Below are 13856 nucleotides of genomic sequence, written 5' to 3'. Positions count from 1 at the left end.
TTGCTCTACTGCAAATGAATTCTGGGACGCCATCTAGATCACTACTGATCTGACATGGCAGGTTGATAAGCTGCAGGAGATCGAGGCCCCAACACATATTCCAGGAGCACGCTTACATACCTTCATTCTACTGTGTTGTTGCCATATCCGGAAGAGAGAATAGCATCGTCTTCCGAAAAATGATCGGTTGACATTACAAGAGTCAAGAGGCACTTATGGCATGCAAATCAGAGGCTAACTTATGGAGAGGCCACTTGCCAAAGAAGGAACAGGAAATCGCTAATGTTTGGTGTGCTATTTTAGTGAACACAATGTAAACTAACATATAAGAATGTGATTCATGTCGTCTTTGTAATATTCAGTCTCAACGACCACTTCATCAATGAAATCAGCACCCCCTCGATTTTTTTTAAAAAAAAGAGTATCAAAGCTAGACCAACACACAACATGGGGGCCACTCCGTAGGCCGATTTTTGCTATAGGGACTGCACCTCTTTAGAGTAATGAGTTACAATATAGAAAACATGGTCCAACATCTAGGGCCATGACCTAGGCTTTTCTCCACCCCTGTTTCCATAGGAATGGGGAACTCTAGATTTCCTCAAAATCATATATATGATCGAAACATATCCTCAACTCATGCAAATCCACATAACGACCATGGACTCAAAGTCAGCAGGTAGTGCATGCAAATTGAGCCCCACCCCTTGTTTTTTTTTTGTTGTAAGAGCAACTCCAACACTACCCTATATGCACTTGACAAATCCTAATTTTTGGCAAAACATGGAAAAAGCTCCTCCAACACTACCCTATATGCACTTGGCAAAATAGGATGATTGACAAAAAGAGGGCCAACTGGCTCAAATTTAGGAGCGTTGGGAGCGCTTGGCATCCTGCCTACGCGGTGGGACCCACACATTCAGCATGCACGCATGCCTTAAATAGATTGCAACTTTTGCATAAAAGTCTCTCTGATTTTTTCAGGAATCACAAGATAGTCCAAATTTGCCAAAAAAATAGCTAACTGTTGGAGAAGCCTCTTTTTTTCACTTGGCATTTGAGCTTTACACTTGGCAAAATCCAAGATTTGCCAAGTGAAGTTTAGGGTAGTGTTAGAGTTGCTCTAAGGTCCTCCACTGCACTACTGCACGATGAGTCTCAGCTCGTGCATCTCTTTCACAGTGCATGCGACGTGATGAGCTTTCTAAAACGTCCCTAGCTAGCAATAAGCAACCGCGACCAACTCCACCTTCCGTTGCATGCACGGCCGGCCGGGCTGCTTTCTCCTTCACTCCCGGCCGTTGTTGCTCGACGATCACCTCAGTTGTCATTGTCGTCGTCGAGGCCATGCATATAACCGGCCGGCAGTGTGAAACTGTGAAGTTTAATTTCTTCATCATCAGTAATAGTAATACAAGAGGCCGGCCGGCAGCCGGCACGATCGATCTTGTACGTAGCGTCAGTGAGTGACTGAGTGAATCAACTCGTACCTGCTCACCAGGAAAAACGGAGAAGGGTCGATCACAACACGTTTTTTTTTATTTTGCACGGTTCTTTTTCAATTTAAAGCCCCCCCTTTTTTTTGACATTGCACGCATTTTGACACAGCAACGTTTGTGTTTGTGTGAAGAACGACATGAGAGCTAGCGCGAGTCTCAGGGTTAGGGGAGGTTTGGTCGCCAACAAAAGCCCAAGACAGCAGACTACTCGACCTCTACACACTTTCCAACTGTTCTGGTCAATATCATGCTAATAATTATTAAAGGTCAGCAGAATAAAGGAGAAAAGCCATGGATTCATTGCATATATGCATTCACATAATATGCAATGCATTTACATGAATTCGATCGGAAAATGCAGCGAAAGATCCTTTTGGTATTTTTGTTTCATGTATCATCAGTATTACAAAGTCACAATATATGAGCACTGCAGTATATATATGTGTATTATTCTCATGGCATGAACACTTGACACTCCTCGTCTCTGTTTAATTATATACTCTGATGTTTGAATTAATGTGTCATGCTATCAGAATATCATATGGAGCACAGCCGGCACAGCTAGTACTCCATATATGTACTGAAAGGCATGCACGTATGTATACATATATGTATATATGTGTGTAGGCAAAGCTTACAAAATTCAGAGGAAGTAGATCAGCGTATATTGTATATGCTTGCACAAGCAAATATATGTATAGTATGATAATGCGCGCAGTGATATATGTCATAGGAAATCAGTGATGAAAGGGTCGTCGTCGGGGAAGAACAACTCCGGCCAAGGGAGCGGGCTGCAGCTGGAGCCGCCACCGAAGCTGGACGACGCGGTGGCGCTGCGCATGCTGCCGTCCACCTGCAGCAGGCTGCCCGCGTGCGCGTCGGAGAGGTCGGTCAGGGGCGGCAGCGATGACGATGAGCTGCCACCGTGGCACGCGAACACGTCATCAGCGCTGCCGAGGCCGCCATAGCTGCTGCTGAGGCCTGCTGTTTGCTGCTGCTGGTGGTTATTGGCTTCATCTTCTTCGCTGCTGACGGGCGGCGCCGCCTCGGGGAACGTGCACGGTAATAGAGACGACGACACCGGGGCAGTACAACTGTCAAGCGGCGTGGTCGTCAGTTGCGGCGGTGAGCAGCAGATGGCGCCGAGACCGAGAGCCGGCGCCTCGGTGTCGGAGGAGGAGATGGTGGTGGCCGCGGACTGGAGGAGGGACTGCAGGTACTGGAGCTTGGCGGCCTGCTGCTGGTCGCCGAGCTGGAGGTGTTGGCGGAGTGCGGCGAGCGCGATGAGCTGCGGCAGCGCGGCGAAGAAGTCGGTGCGCGGGCGGTGCGTCATGGGGTCGAAGCCCATCTGGATGAGGCGCTTCTTGAGGTGGGTGTTCCAGAAGTTTTTGATCTCGTTGTCGGTGCGGCCGGGGAGGTGGGTGGCGATGGCGGACCACTTGTTGCCCAGGACGGAGTGCAGGTGCAGGATGGTCTGCTCCTCCTCCTGCGAGAACTTGCCACGCTTGATGTCCGGACGCAGGTAGTTGGTCCAACGCAGCCGGCAGCTCTTGCCGCACCTGTTCAGACCTGCCATGCCATGCCATAGGATCATTGTTCAATTGCATCGCTAGCTAGCTCTATGAATCTATGATCGATCATCTGATTGACTGCTATCATATATATATATATATATATGATAGCAGGGACAGGGATGCATGAGAAGGGGATTAATGGATTCGTGTACTGTACCGGCCAGCCTGGGCAGGGTCCTCCAGCTGCCATGTCCGTTCTTCTGGATGTAGTGCAGCAGCTTCTCATCTTCCTCTTGAGTCCAGGGCCCCTTCTTGAGGCCATTCTCGTCGCAGCAAGGAGACCTCCCCATGGCCGCCCGCCGGAGCCGGCTCTGGCACTGCACCGGCCCGATCTCGATCGATCGATCGATAGCAACCACCGGATAGCTAGCTAGGCTCGCGCCTTCTCAAGGCTAGCTAGCAGCTTGACACCAGCGGCACCAACTGATGAACCGGCCGGCCGGCCTCGATCGACCTCGAGCAGAGCAGGTGGTGGCTACGGGGCAGCCTGCTGCTTATATACTGGCCGGCCGGCGGCTGCCTGCAGCGACTTTTATCGTCTATCTATCTAGTACTAGCCGTGTGTGTGGCCTGCGCTGCGTGTCTCGATCGTCATGGGTTTGCCTTCACCATGCGAACGAACGTGCTGAGCTGGTGTGTCCTGCTGCACTGTGACCGTTTGTGTATGTATGTGCACAAGATCGAGACAGAGAAATTAATTAAGACGAGACTTGCTTGTCAGTCTACGCACGCAAGGAGAGTATAGCATGGTTCTTGTCGTGCTGAAAGAAACTGATGAGACCTAGCTATAATACAATACAATATGATTAATATATACCTAGCTCTACTTGTCCATGCTGACTGCTTGCTCCAAAATCCACACGGTTTTTTAGATATATATATAAAATCCAGACAGTTATGAGCAAGTACCGGCAGAAAAAGTAATACTACTACTAGTACAGTAGTTGTGTCCATAATACACAAGCAACAAAGCTTCAATTCTATGCCCTTCTGCTATACCTACAATAGTACTCTACAAGACTACAACCAAGTTTATAATCATAGTACACAGAATTTTCACTTGTTCCAATGAAACAAGTAAGCCTAGGTTCATTCGCACCTGCCTCTCCGCAACAACGAACTGTTTAATTACAGTATAATTGATCATCTCAAAAATACACTTTTTTCTATGGGCGGCTCTAGGTCAGTTGGCTTAAATCATGTCTTTTCTCGGGTAACCGATCTGAACTGTTGTTTTTTTTACCCAATGCCTTTTTTGTATATTTTTTTTTTCAAAACACAATGTATACGTAGATACTTATACTCACCTCTATGAATACATTGTCACTATGAGCAACTTAGAGAGATTGAACTGACATATCTACAGATTGACAAATATTGAGTCACTACATATTGTCATCCACGAATAGTTAAATCGTCAGATAAATTTAATAAAAAGCAAACGCATGCACCCAGCCGTGGAAATTGATCCTAATAACTAGACACACATCATCGCTAGGTCCATCATCGTTGTCGTCCATACCCCTAACCAGTTCATTTTGAGCTCCCTTTCTCTAGTGGCGTCCCATCGCCAGTCCATTAAGCGCTCTCATATGACTTGGTGAAGAAGTGATCCCTCAAACCAACCCTAATACTAAAGGTAAAGTTAAATATGCTCTTGAGGGCATGTGGTCTCTCACTCTCTCCACCACTAGATTCGTATTGGAAGTGTATAAACATACATATCAATACAAATTCAGCAGTGGAGGGAGTGAGAGCACACCCATACCAAACCACGGAGCTCACAATTGTAACTAGCCGTTGACTGACCATCATGCTCCAAATTCCAAGCGACTGAAATTTGGAGGATATGTTTTCTAAACATAATACAATAAAAATGCTATGGTTATTGGGCCTCCTAGACAATCATTAGTACAAAATATTACGACGGTATAGCATACTCTTTCCCTCCAAATTAAAAATAATTTGGTTTTTAGAATCGTTCTAAGTTAAATTATTTAAATTTGATTAACTTTGTATAAAAAAGTATCGAACTCTGCGACACTAAATAAGTATACTATAAAAATATATATTTTATAGTGTATCTAGTTATTTTGTAGTGCATACTATTATACCCAGTAAGTATACTACAAACATATAGTTTATAGGTAATCTCTGGTGTCAAAATTAAATATTAGTGCTATTTTTATAAAACAATTAAATTTAATTATAAAATTTTAACTCAGAACAACTCTGAAAATTAATTTATTTTGTAACGAAGGAAAATATACACGTATGATTATTCATATGTGTATGCCACTGCCAGAATTCAGAAGCAAAATATATAATATATATAGAGCTTGCGTGCATGGTCCTGGTACTGGTATAGGTACTACTGGTACTGGTTAGGTGGTGCAATACTAGTAGATGACAAATTCGCATTCTACACACAGACCCAGCAGAATAATAAAATGATTGGCGGAGTTCATGCAGAGTTGTCACGTAGTGGCTTGGACTTTGTGCTATCAGCTGGGATGCTGCCTTTGAGTCAAGGTGAAGGAACAACTAAACGGCTTTCTTGGGCTGTCTTCGTCTTGCTTGGTATGAGAGAGCTGTATATGGAGGTGGACCGACGATACACTGCTAACTACTGACTTCTAATCCAAGGTCAACAGGCAACGAGCAGCTCCCGTCAAATCCAAGCATTATGCATTTTTCTGCCTCTCCGTGCATGCATGCATATGAAATATAATGCTTTGGTTGGACGCCCATGCATGTACGCAAAACACACATGATTAAGATAGTTTTCTTCGGATCACCTGTCCCACCCTCCCTCTAACCCCCTAATAAAGCCTAAAGGTGCCCTCAATTGACGACTTCCTCTTGTTGCATCTTTTCATCTTCTCGCATGCACAAGTCTCTTTCCCGGCACATTGTTGATTTTTTTTTATCATCTGAACCATGACACACATTATTATTATTATTATTATTATTATTATTATTATTGCCTTAATAATATACTATATACAATCTTTTTTTCAAAAAGATCTGTAATAACTGAAGTTTCAGTTAGAGAAAAGAAGAATCCTCTTATATTTGTGACATTTGTTCCTACACACTTTCTACTCTTCCCCTGCAGGTTACTTCCCACTATTTCTATCATCTAACAGTCCAAACATGCCTTGTAAATGCTCTAAATCTTGTTGACCCAATGTGATTACCTAATGCCAACTTATTAGCATCTCCAAAGGCTTTGGCAAATTGACTTGACATTTGTTGTTATTTGCAAACTCCCATAACAAAATGCAAAGGATAAAAATAGGTCATCTCCAAGGGAATTGACATTTGGACTTGGCAAATGATAAAAATGGAAGGTCTCCAGGCGCGCGCGCTTTCCTCGCGCGATTGGGTTTGCAAAGCCATCCACAACTTGGCATTTTTGCCAAGTTTGCTCCCTCATTTGCCAAATTGTCCAAATTGCAAACTCCAAATGCAAAACCGTTGGATACCTCTTTTGAAGCTTTTTGATAAATTACTCAAATGCAAAACCCCTGGCTCTTGATTCTCCTCAAAAAGCGATGATTCTGTTGCTAAAAGTATTTCTCTAGGATAAACTCTATATATGTAAACGTCATTCTCTACGTTAGGGCGCATAAGAACAAACTACTTATTTTAGCTCCCCAGCCCTCTAATCTATTTCAAAAAATCAATTTATGAAATTAGTATATAATATTCTCTGTTAAAAAAAATATTTGGTTGAGTTCCTCTAGCTAGATTTAGCCTAGAAGACAGAAGCTAAACAAGTAAGTTGTGCCAAATATGCCCTTAAAAGGGAACCATGCATGCATATTTGTCAGCCTAATTAATAATACCTAGTCCTGTCTATTAAGGGGAAGTGCATTTTTTGCTCACAGATTACAGATGTCTAGTTGGTCAACTAACTAGGATCAATAGCGTAATGTCAATGCATATGAACAAGCACCGGCCACGGAGACCCGATGAACAGTGAAAGTCAGACGACCATGCATGCAACTTGTCCGTACAAAGGGGTCTTGTATATCTGTTGACCAAATAATTAAGAAAAAAACAATAATTTGAACACATAACGTAAATGTACCACTGTTACGCGACAATGGTCAGGAAAACCGCACTCACAAAGTCCATAGCTGTCTAGTACACGATGTAAACTAAACAGCCCTACATATATAAATATATTGGCTTTACTTATCTGTAGACAAGAGTCGAAGATTATACGGCACAGTTGTCAGGAACTCCTCGCTATACGTACGTCATGCTGCCACCTAGTGTAGAGACCCGTATATACGGCAGCATATATCGTACACCTCATGGGCTTAATTAAGAAGGCTAAAGCATCGACATGTTGCTGCAAACAAATATATATTTGTCATGTGAACATTTAATTTAACAGCTGCTGATAATTAACCAACATGTTTCCAGGTATATACATCTTAGGTCACTCCCAATGCTAGAAACTACATGTATGGATAGTTTCTATAGAATATCTTTTTATCCAATCACATTCATTCTCTCTCCATTCTTAGCTAACCATATCACTTCATGTCTTGGATTTTGTGTAGATATGGTTTATAACTTAGACCCAGTTTCTATGATTTTTGCTCTCTCTCTTCAATAACTCTCTTGCCACATCAGTAAAATGCTTAGATGGCACTGCAATTAATATCTATAGAAACCACGATAGTTTCTGAATTGTGAGTGCTATTACACATATTCTAACACGTATAGTCCTAACCAACAACATATATAAATGCATGGTATGTAAATCTTTGACCTAGTTAAGCACATACTAGGGTAGTATATATTCTCTATCTCTAGTCTACTACATACCATCTTCACCTGCTACTGCTAGCTAGGCATCAAGAACAGTGGCGCAGCCGCAGCAAGTTGTTTGGAGCTCGATCATGGAAGATTTGCAGAGATCTCGATCTGGAGCTCATTATAAAAGGCTGTAGGTGTGTTCTACTCCATGATGCTCTTTCTTAATCTGACAAAATGCATGATCGAGAGAAGACTTGCCTTTATGCATATACCACATAATCCATGACGTCACATTAGGCTGCTTGCACTCAGTCCTACTTGTTCAAATGTATGGAAGTTTCAGACTTTCGTCGTAGCATATGCTCAGTCTGGTCGTAATGAAACTAATAATAATTTGATATTCCGGAGTTGATACATTGAATCTATATAATATATAATGTCGTTGTGTTACATGCTTGAACAGAATGTGTACCCACACACACCGGGACTCATTTACATATACTTAAAAGAAAAGGATAACCACATGAACCTTGCACTGTGTGAGTAGAGCTATAGCTATAGCATGCAATTTTAGGGGTTGAAATATTCAATACAAAATTACAAAATGGTTATAATAGCTATCTATATATACTCACAAATGAGACTGTAGTTTAGTGGTAGAGAAGTGTTACATGGTCCTAGGTTTTAATGTTCAAAGAAACTTTTTTTTTACCATTAATAGTGACCATTTGCCAGAGACGGCCGCTCTGCCTGTCTCTGAATATCCTCCCTTCCTCTAGTAGCAGGGTTACTTTGCTTCTTAATCACCTACTATACATTTGCCATTCTAAAAAAAGAAACCAATAATCAACCGTGTTGTTGGTTCGATGCTAGAGTGACTAGCTCGCACAATCATATACTTTCTAGTGTTCACGTTAACCTTGATCTACTACTACTGCACTTGACTCTTGGAGCAGCTAGCACATGATTCCTAGATTTACATATGCATGTGAACAGGCACAAACCTCTCACTTCCACTCGAGAAACAAGACTAATTCTAACATAACCTACGTATCCTATAGTAGGACCCAGGGTTGTTCTTCTTCTTATTCGTATGGAAACTAGATTGGTTAGAACTTAGAACTGCCCTGTGGTGTGTCTGATAAAAAGGCAGGAACTATAAGAGAGCAGAGCGCGATCCAAAGCATTTAACATGGCAAGATGAAAATCAAGTAAGCATATCATCATGCTTTTATCATTTGCGAAACAAGACCATAAATACAATCCAATTCGAAAACTGCTCTTCTGCTTAATGAAAGACGTGCTTTGCACCATCCTAAAAAAAAGTTTGTGCAAGTTTATACGTGGGATGTTCAGGTTCAGTACTTGAATTTACATGGGATAAGCTAGTGTTCATCTTATATTAGGTAGAAAGGTGCGTGCCTTGAAGTTTAGTGGGTCTAAAGTCTAAACCACATATTTTTGGTAGTTTATGAAAAGGCTAATTGAGCCAACTAAACCCACAAAGGACAGGACCAAGCTAAGCTAGAAGCAGGATGGCATGATCAGACACTAAACAAGTCAATAGTGCAAGTCTTTTCTCCTCTGCTCTTCCTTTTTGCAAGGCTGTTCCTGTGTGCTGTCCTAAACTTGCATCATTTGCTGTCGGCAACAAGCTAAGGACATAGGAAAAACACAGAAATCACAGTGTGCTAGCTAGCTAGAGCCTATCATCAAGCATTATATTAACCAAATGAGATGTTAGTGTGCATGCTGCCACTGGCTTCACGCTGATATCTCTGTATCTGATTGCCTGCCTGGTGAAGCTTCCTTGTTTGATGGGCTACCCATCAAAAGATAACTTTAGCAGGCAGGTAATGTGCGACTACTTGTTCAAGATTCTTATGTCACCAGCAGCTTAATTAATCCACATGCATATATGGTGTTAATAAAGTACTGTAGCAATCGAGCTCACCTCAACTGCCATCCTTGCAGGTTTGGGTTTCCGATCATGCTGCAACAACTGCAGCTGCTGGAAAGGATTGCCAGCAGTTTGTGCTTGTCTGCAAAAGAGAAATTAAGGCCGGCGGTGACAGAGAATCTTTGCTTTAATTCATTCCTCCGATCCATTTGAGTATTAGTAATGTGTAAAACCTCAACGCCCTCCAAATTTAATCATGCATGCATGTATGCAGGTTCTTCACTCAAAGATAAACAAGGGATCACTGACACACACACTGATGAGTGGGGTTCGGTTTGATGCAAGAGAACAACATTTTGATTGAAAAAAAAAAACTAGAGAATTTGGCAAACATAGCAGATACAAACGGTGGTTGAGTTCTCCTGAGTAATTAAGAACGGGCATCTTGGATTGTGTCCAGAAATGTGAGATTTTCTGTGAGATATATAATAAATAGAGCATGCAGGAGCATGAAATTCTACTGTTTGTTTGCAGAGGGTGCATGCAGAGACTACTAGAGGACAGCATTTTCCTCCTTTAATCAAAAGCATCTCTCCTTGTCATGTTGTTATGGGCCGGACTTGGACAATTCAGAAGGTGGAACGCGGTGGTTGACTTCAGGTAGGGGTGCTGCTGCTGCCCACATTGCTGGATCTTTCCGATTGCAATCTTTTGTGACATTGACACTGGACATGAAGTAATGACCTCGTTTTATGCAGGCGATCTTTTTTGTTTATTATGAGAAAGAAGAACTAACAATGTCAGTTGTCACACATCCATGCCAAAATGACAGGCTCTGATGCATGTATATAGTATAATGTTCAATCAGTGCATCAATCTGGACTGTTAACAGAGGCGAAGAAAAAAAGAGAGGAGAGAGTTGTTCCTGTGATTGATTTCAAAGTAACCAAACCAATAAACAACCATGTTGCATTGGCGTGACAGGCCTTGTCAGCTTTCTTCTGCCGTCTTCTTGCCCTGCTATTATATTTTTTTTGGACACAGTAACGCAGTGATGACTTGTATTAGAGCAGGTTGGTAATCCACTCGCTGCTTAGGTAAGTAACACTGGCAGCAGCTTCAGTCAGTCAGTGAGTCTACTGGATCCCAGCTACCTGACCTCACGGAACGCGCGGCGACGAAAAGAATGCACTTCGTGTCGCCTTGACCTTGATCTCCGGTTTAATTGTACGTACGCCGGGGACATGTGCCCCGAGTTGACGGTAAAATTTTTATACTCTATATATACAGGCTTAATTATACATAGGTAATGATAACGAGGTATCAGGATGACACAGAGAAGGGCAACGGGCCTAAAGATGGGATAATGTTCTAAATGTATATCCGCGGTTTTTAGTTCATCTAGTTACACCAGAGAAGAACTTACACTAGAGAAGAACTATGAGTATCCATTTAGAGAGCTATCCTCATACTTAAATGGGCCGGATTCGGATTCAGATGAGTCTCCGCAGACATATTCTGAACACTGATCATAATGCACTTGGCCACCAAATCCGGTGGAATTTCTGAAATACATCATTGTTCGTATGGCAATACAAGAGTAATAAGGAATTTGTAGCAACATATATATATATATATATATATATATAATACACAGGATGGTTTAATTTTGTAGTTTTTTACCCTCGGCCATCCAGTTTGTTCCATGTGCCCGTTGATTGATAGTATATTGTAGTAGGAGCGGTGACTCGGTGAGATTGAGTCGGCAAGGTACGCCGTCCACGGCGGCAGAGCAAAAGAGGGCAGGTGGATGTGGCATGTGGTCGCAGCAGCGGCGGCGGCGGCGCTTCCCACTCCGGCAGCCGGCGGGCGGGGCGGACACATGGAAATGGAAGGAAGGCATCATCTCCTCTCCAGGAAGCAGGAGGCAGGCAGGCATGTCCCCGTCGGTGTGTTGCATGGCCGACGTCGACGCGTTAGCGGGCTCTGGGCCCCCGGTGCGCGTGCCACTGCCACTGCCACCCCGCCCGCCGTCGTCCCGTCCGCCCACCATGACGCCATGCATGCATGCATGTGATCCTGGCCGGCCTGTGAGCGACGCGACGCCGGCCGGGCAGCTCCGGCTGCCTGTGCGGGTGTCCGCATGCGCGCCAGCTAGCCGTGGCCCCGCGCGGCGTGATTGGCCGCGCTCTCCGGTTCCGGCCGGCCGCGGCAGGGACGACGCAGGCGAGACCCAGAGGCGCGCACGTGCTGGCGGATTGGACCGCCGATGGACAGTCGTTGCTCTGCGTCGTCCGTCACTGCAGTCGGCATGTGCATCCATATCCATATCCATACAATGGAGTCTGCAGTGACGGGGACAGGGCGACGAGGCGAACGAGCACTTGCACTGTGCCGTCCGTCTCCCTCCGTGCACGTGCACAGCACAGCGCGCGGCGCCCGTCCGTCACTGTGGCTGCCACGCACACATATGCACACGCTGCATTGCCAATGGATGGGATGGACCGTGTCACAGTTCGACCAAAGCGCATGTCTGAATGACAGGTGAGCAGTTCGGAGATGAGGTGCGCATGAGAGTTCAAGGAACCTTTCACCAGCATGCCCATGCGCTATATCACCCATCAGGCTATAGGCTATGGCTATGGCTATATTCGTACATTTCATTTTTCAAATCTCCCAGCCCGCCGGAAATGGAGCTACGCTCATCTTTCCTTCCCTCCACCACAAATCTCGGTCAGGTAAGGCCTCGTTTAGTTGTCAAAATTTTTTAAGATTCTCCATCACATTGAATCTTGTGGCACATACATGAAGCATTAAATATAGATAAAAATAAAGATTACCTGTAATTTATGAGACGAATCTTTTGAACATAATTAGTCTATGATTAGATAATAATTATTAAATAAAAACAAAAATACTACAGTAGCGAAATCCAAAGAAACGATGTACTCAAAACCCCAAAAGTTTACAGGATTCTCCATCACATCGAATCTTAAGACACATGCATGGAGCATTAAATATAGATAAAAAATAACTTATTACACAGTTTACCTGTAAATCGCGAGACGAATGTTTTAAGCCTAATTAGTTCATGATTGGACAATGTTTGTCAAATACAAACAAAAGTGCTACAATGTCAAAATCCAAAAAAAATTACATCTACACAAAGGCCATATATCGGAAACTGAGGGTGTGCTTGCTTGTCGGCCAGAGCATGCCACCGCCACCGCGACTGCCTAAGGTGCGACTATGATTTTGGCTGCCACACTTGTCACACTCAAAAAAAAATTATGAAAAGTCGTAGCTGCTATAACTATTTCATTAACCAAGCATATAACTTTTTCTGGCATCATGTGATAAGAGAACCAAACGCACCGAGAGTCACGAAAAGTGGCTTATGCTAGGTAATAGGCCCGTTGGGTGATCCTATTAACGGCCCGAAAAAAGTATAAACTTAGCCTGGTATGACACTAAAATCCATAGTGCCAATGCATGTTGGCACGGGCGTAGTGCTACGGACACGAGCATAGCATGGCTAAATGGGCTGACACTATATCGACCCGAATCTTCCTTGTCACTGGATGTCCTCAAGTAAACCATAGCAGATGAATCGCAGAGTGCCATCTCTAAGAACCCATTCTCTAAAAACCCTAACTCCTCGCTCCCTCTCGTTCTTTCTCACGTCCTAAAGTAGGCGACGCAGCTCGTCCTGACCTAGGCGGTGCTGCTTCTTCCGATGTAGGTGGCGTGACCCCACAGAGCGTGTGGTGGAGGCTGCATGGCCCTGCTTGTGGCGAAGGAGGCGTGACTCCATGAGCAGAATCGACACGGTCGATGTAGCATCACGGGATGGTGATGATGAACTAGGCAACACAACTCCACGGCGAGGCAACGACGGAGCGAGAGGCGCAACAACAATGACTCGATGAGAGGCGCCGCCCCGAATGGCCTATAGTGCTCGGGCTAGCACGAACACGCTAGGCCAGCCTCGCCTAGAAGTTTTAGCCATGGAAGCTTTGTTGGTCTAGCTCTCTATTCAGTCTAGGCCTTCCTAAACATTTTCTTGGATCTGTTAAGGCATAGTATTGTGGTACTATACGTACCGTC

At 44.0% G+C, this 13856-nt stretch overlaps 1 protein-coding gene across 1 annotated transcript; it reads right to left on the bottom strand.

Annotated features, from left to right (window-relative positions):
* Positions 1871 to 3558, bottom strand: LOC8055374 (transcription factor MYB41). The gene is made up of 2 exons (XM_002444793.2): positions 3231 to 3558; positions 1871 to 3068 (listed from the first exon to the last, which is right to left on the bottom strand). The coding sequence occupies exons 1-2, from the start codon at positions 3361 to 3363 to the stop codon at positions 2227 to 2229; spliced, it is 975 nt and encodes a 324-aa protein (XP_002444838.1). The 5' UTR covers positions 3364 to 3558; the 3' UTR covers positions 1871 to 2226.

This window comes from Sorghum bicolor, chromosome 7 (genome assembly GCF_000003195.3).
Source record: "Sorghum bicolor cultivar BTx623 chromosome 7, Sorghum_bicolor_NCBIv3, whole genome shotgun sequence".
Classification (NCBI taxonomy): domain Eukaryota; kingdom Viridiplantae; phylum Streptophyta; class Magnoliopsida; order Poales; family Poaceae; genus Sorghum; species Sorghum bicolor.
This window is presented reverse-complemented; position numbering and strand designations above follow the sequence as displayed.

Excerpts from the sequence above, each read along its gene's own strand:
- LOC8055374 (XM_002444793.2), bottom strand. The coding sequence starts at position 3,363 with ATGGGGAGGTCTCCTTGCTGCGACGAGAATGGCCTCAAGAAGGGGCCC. Across the intron at positions 3,069-3,230 it reads GACCCTGCCCAGGCTGGCCG|GTCTGAACAGGTGCGGCAAG; the intron begins GTACAGTACACG and ends ATGGCATGGCAG.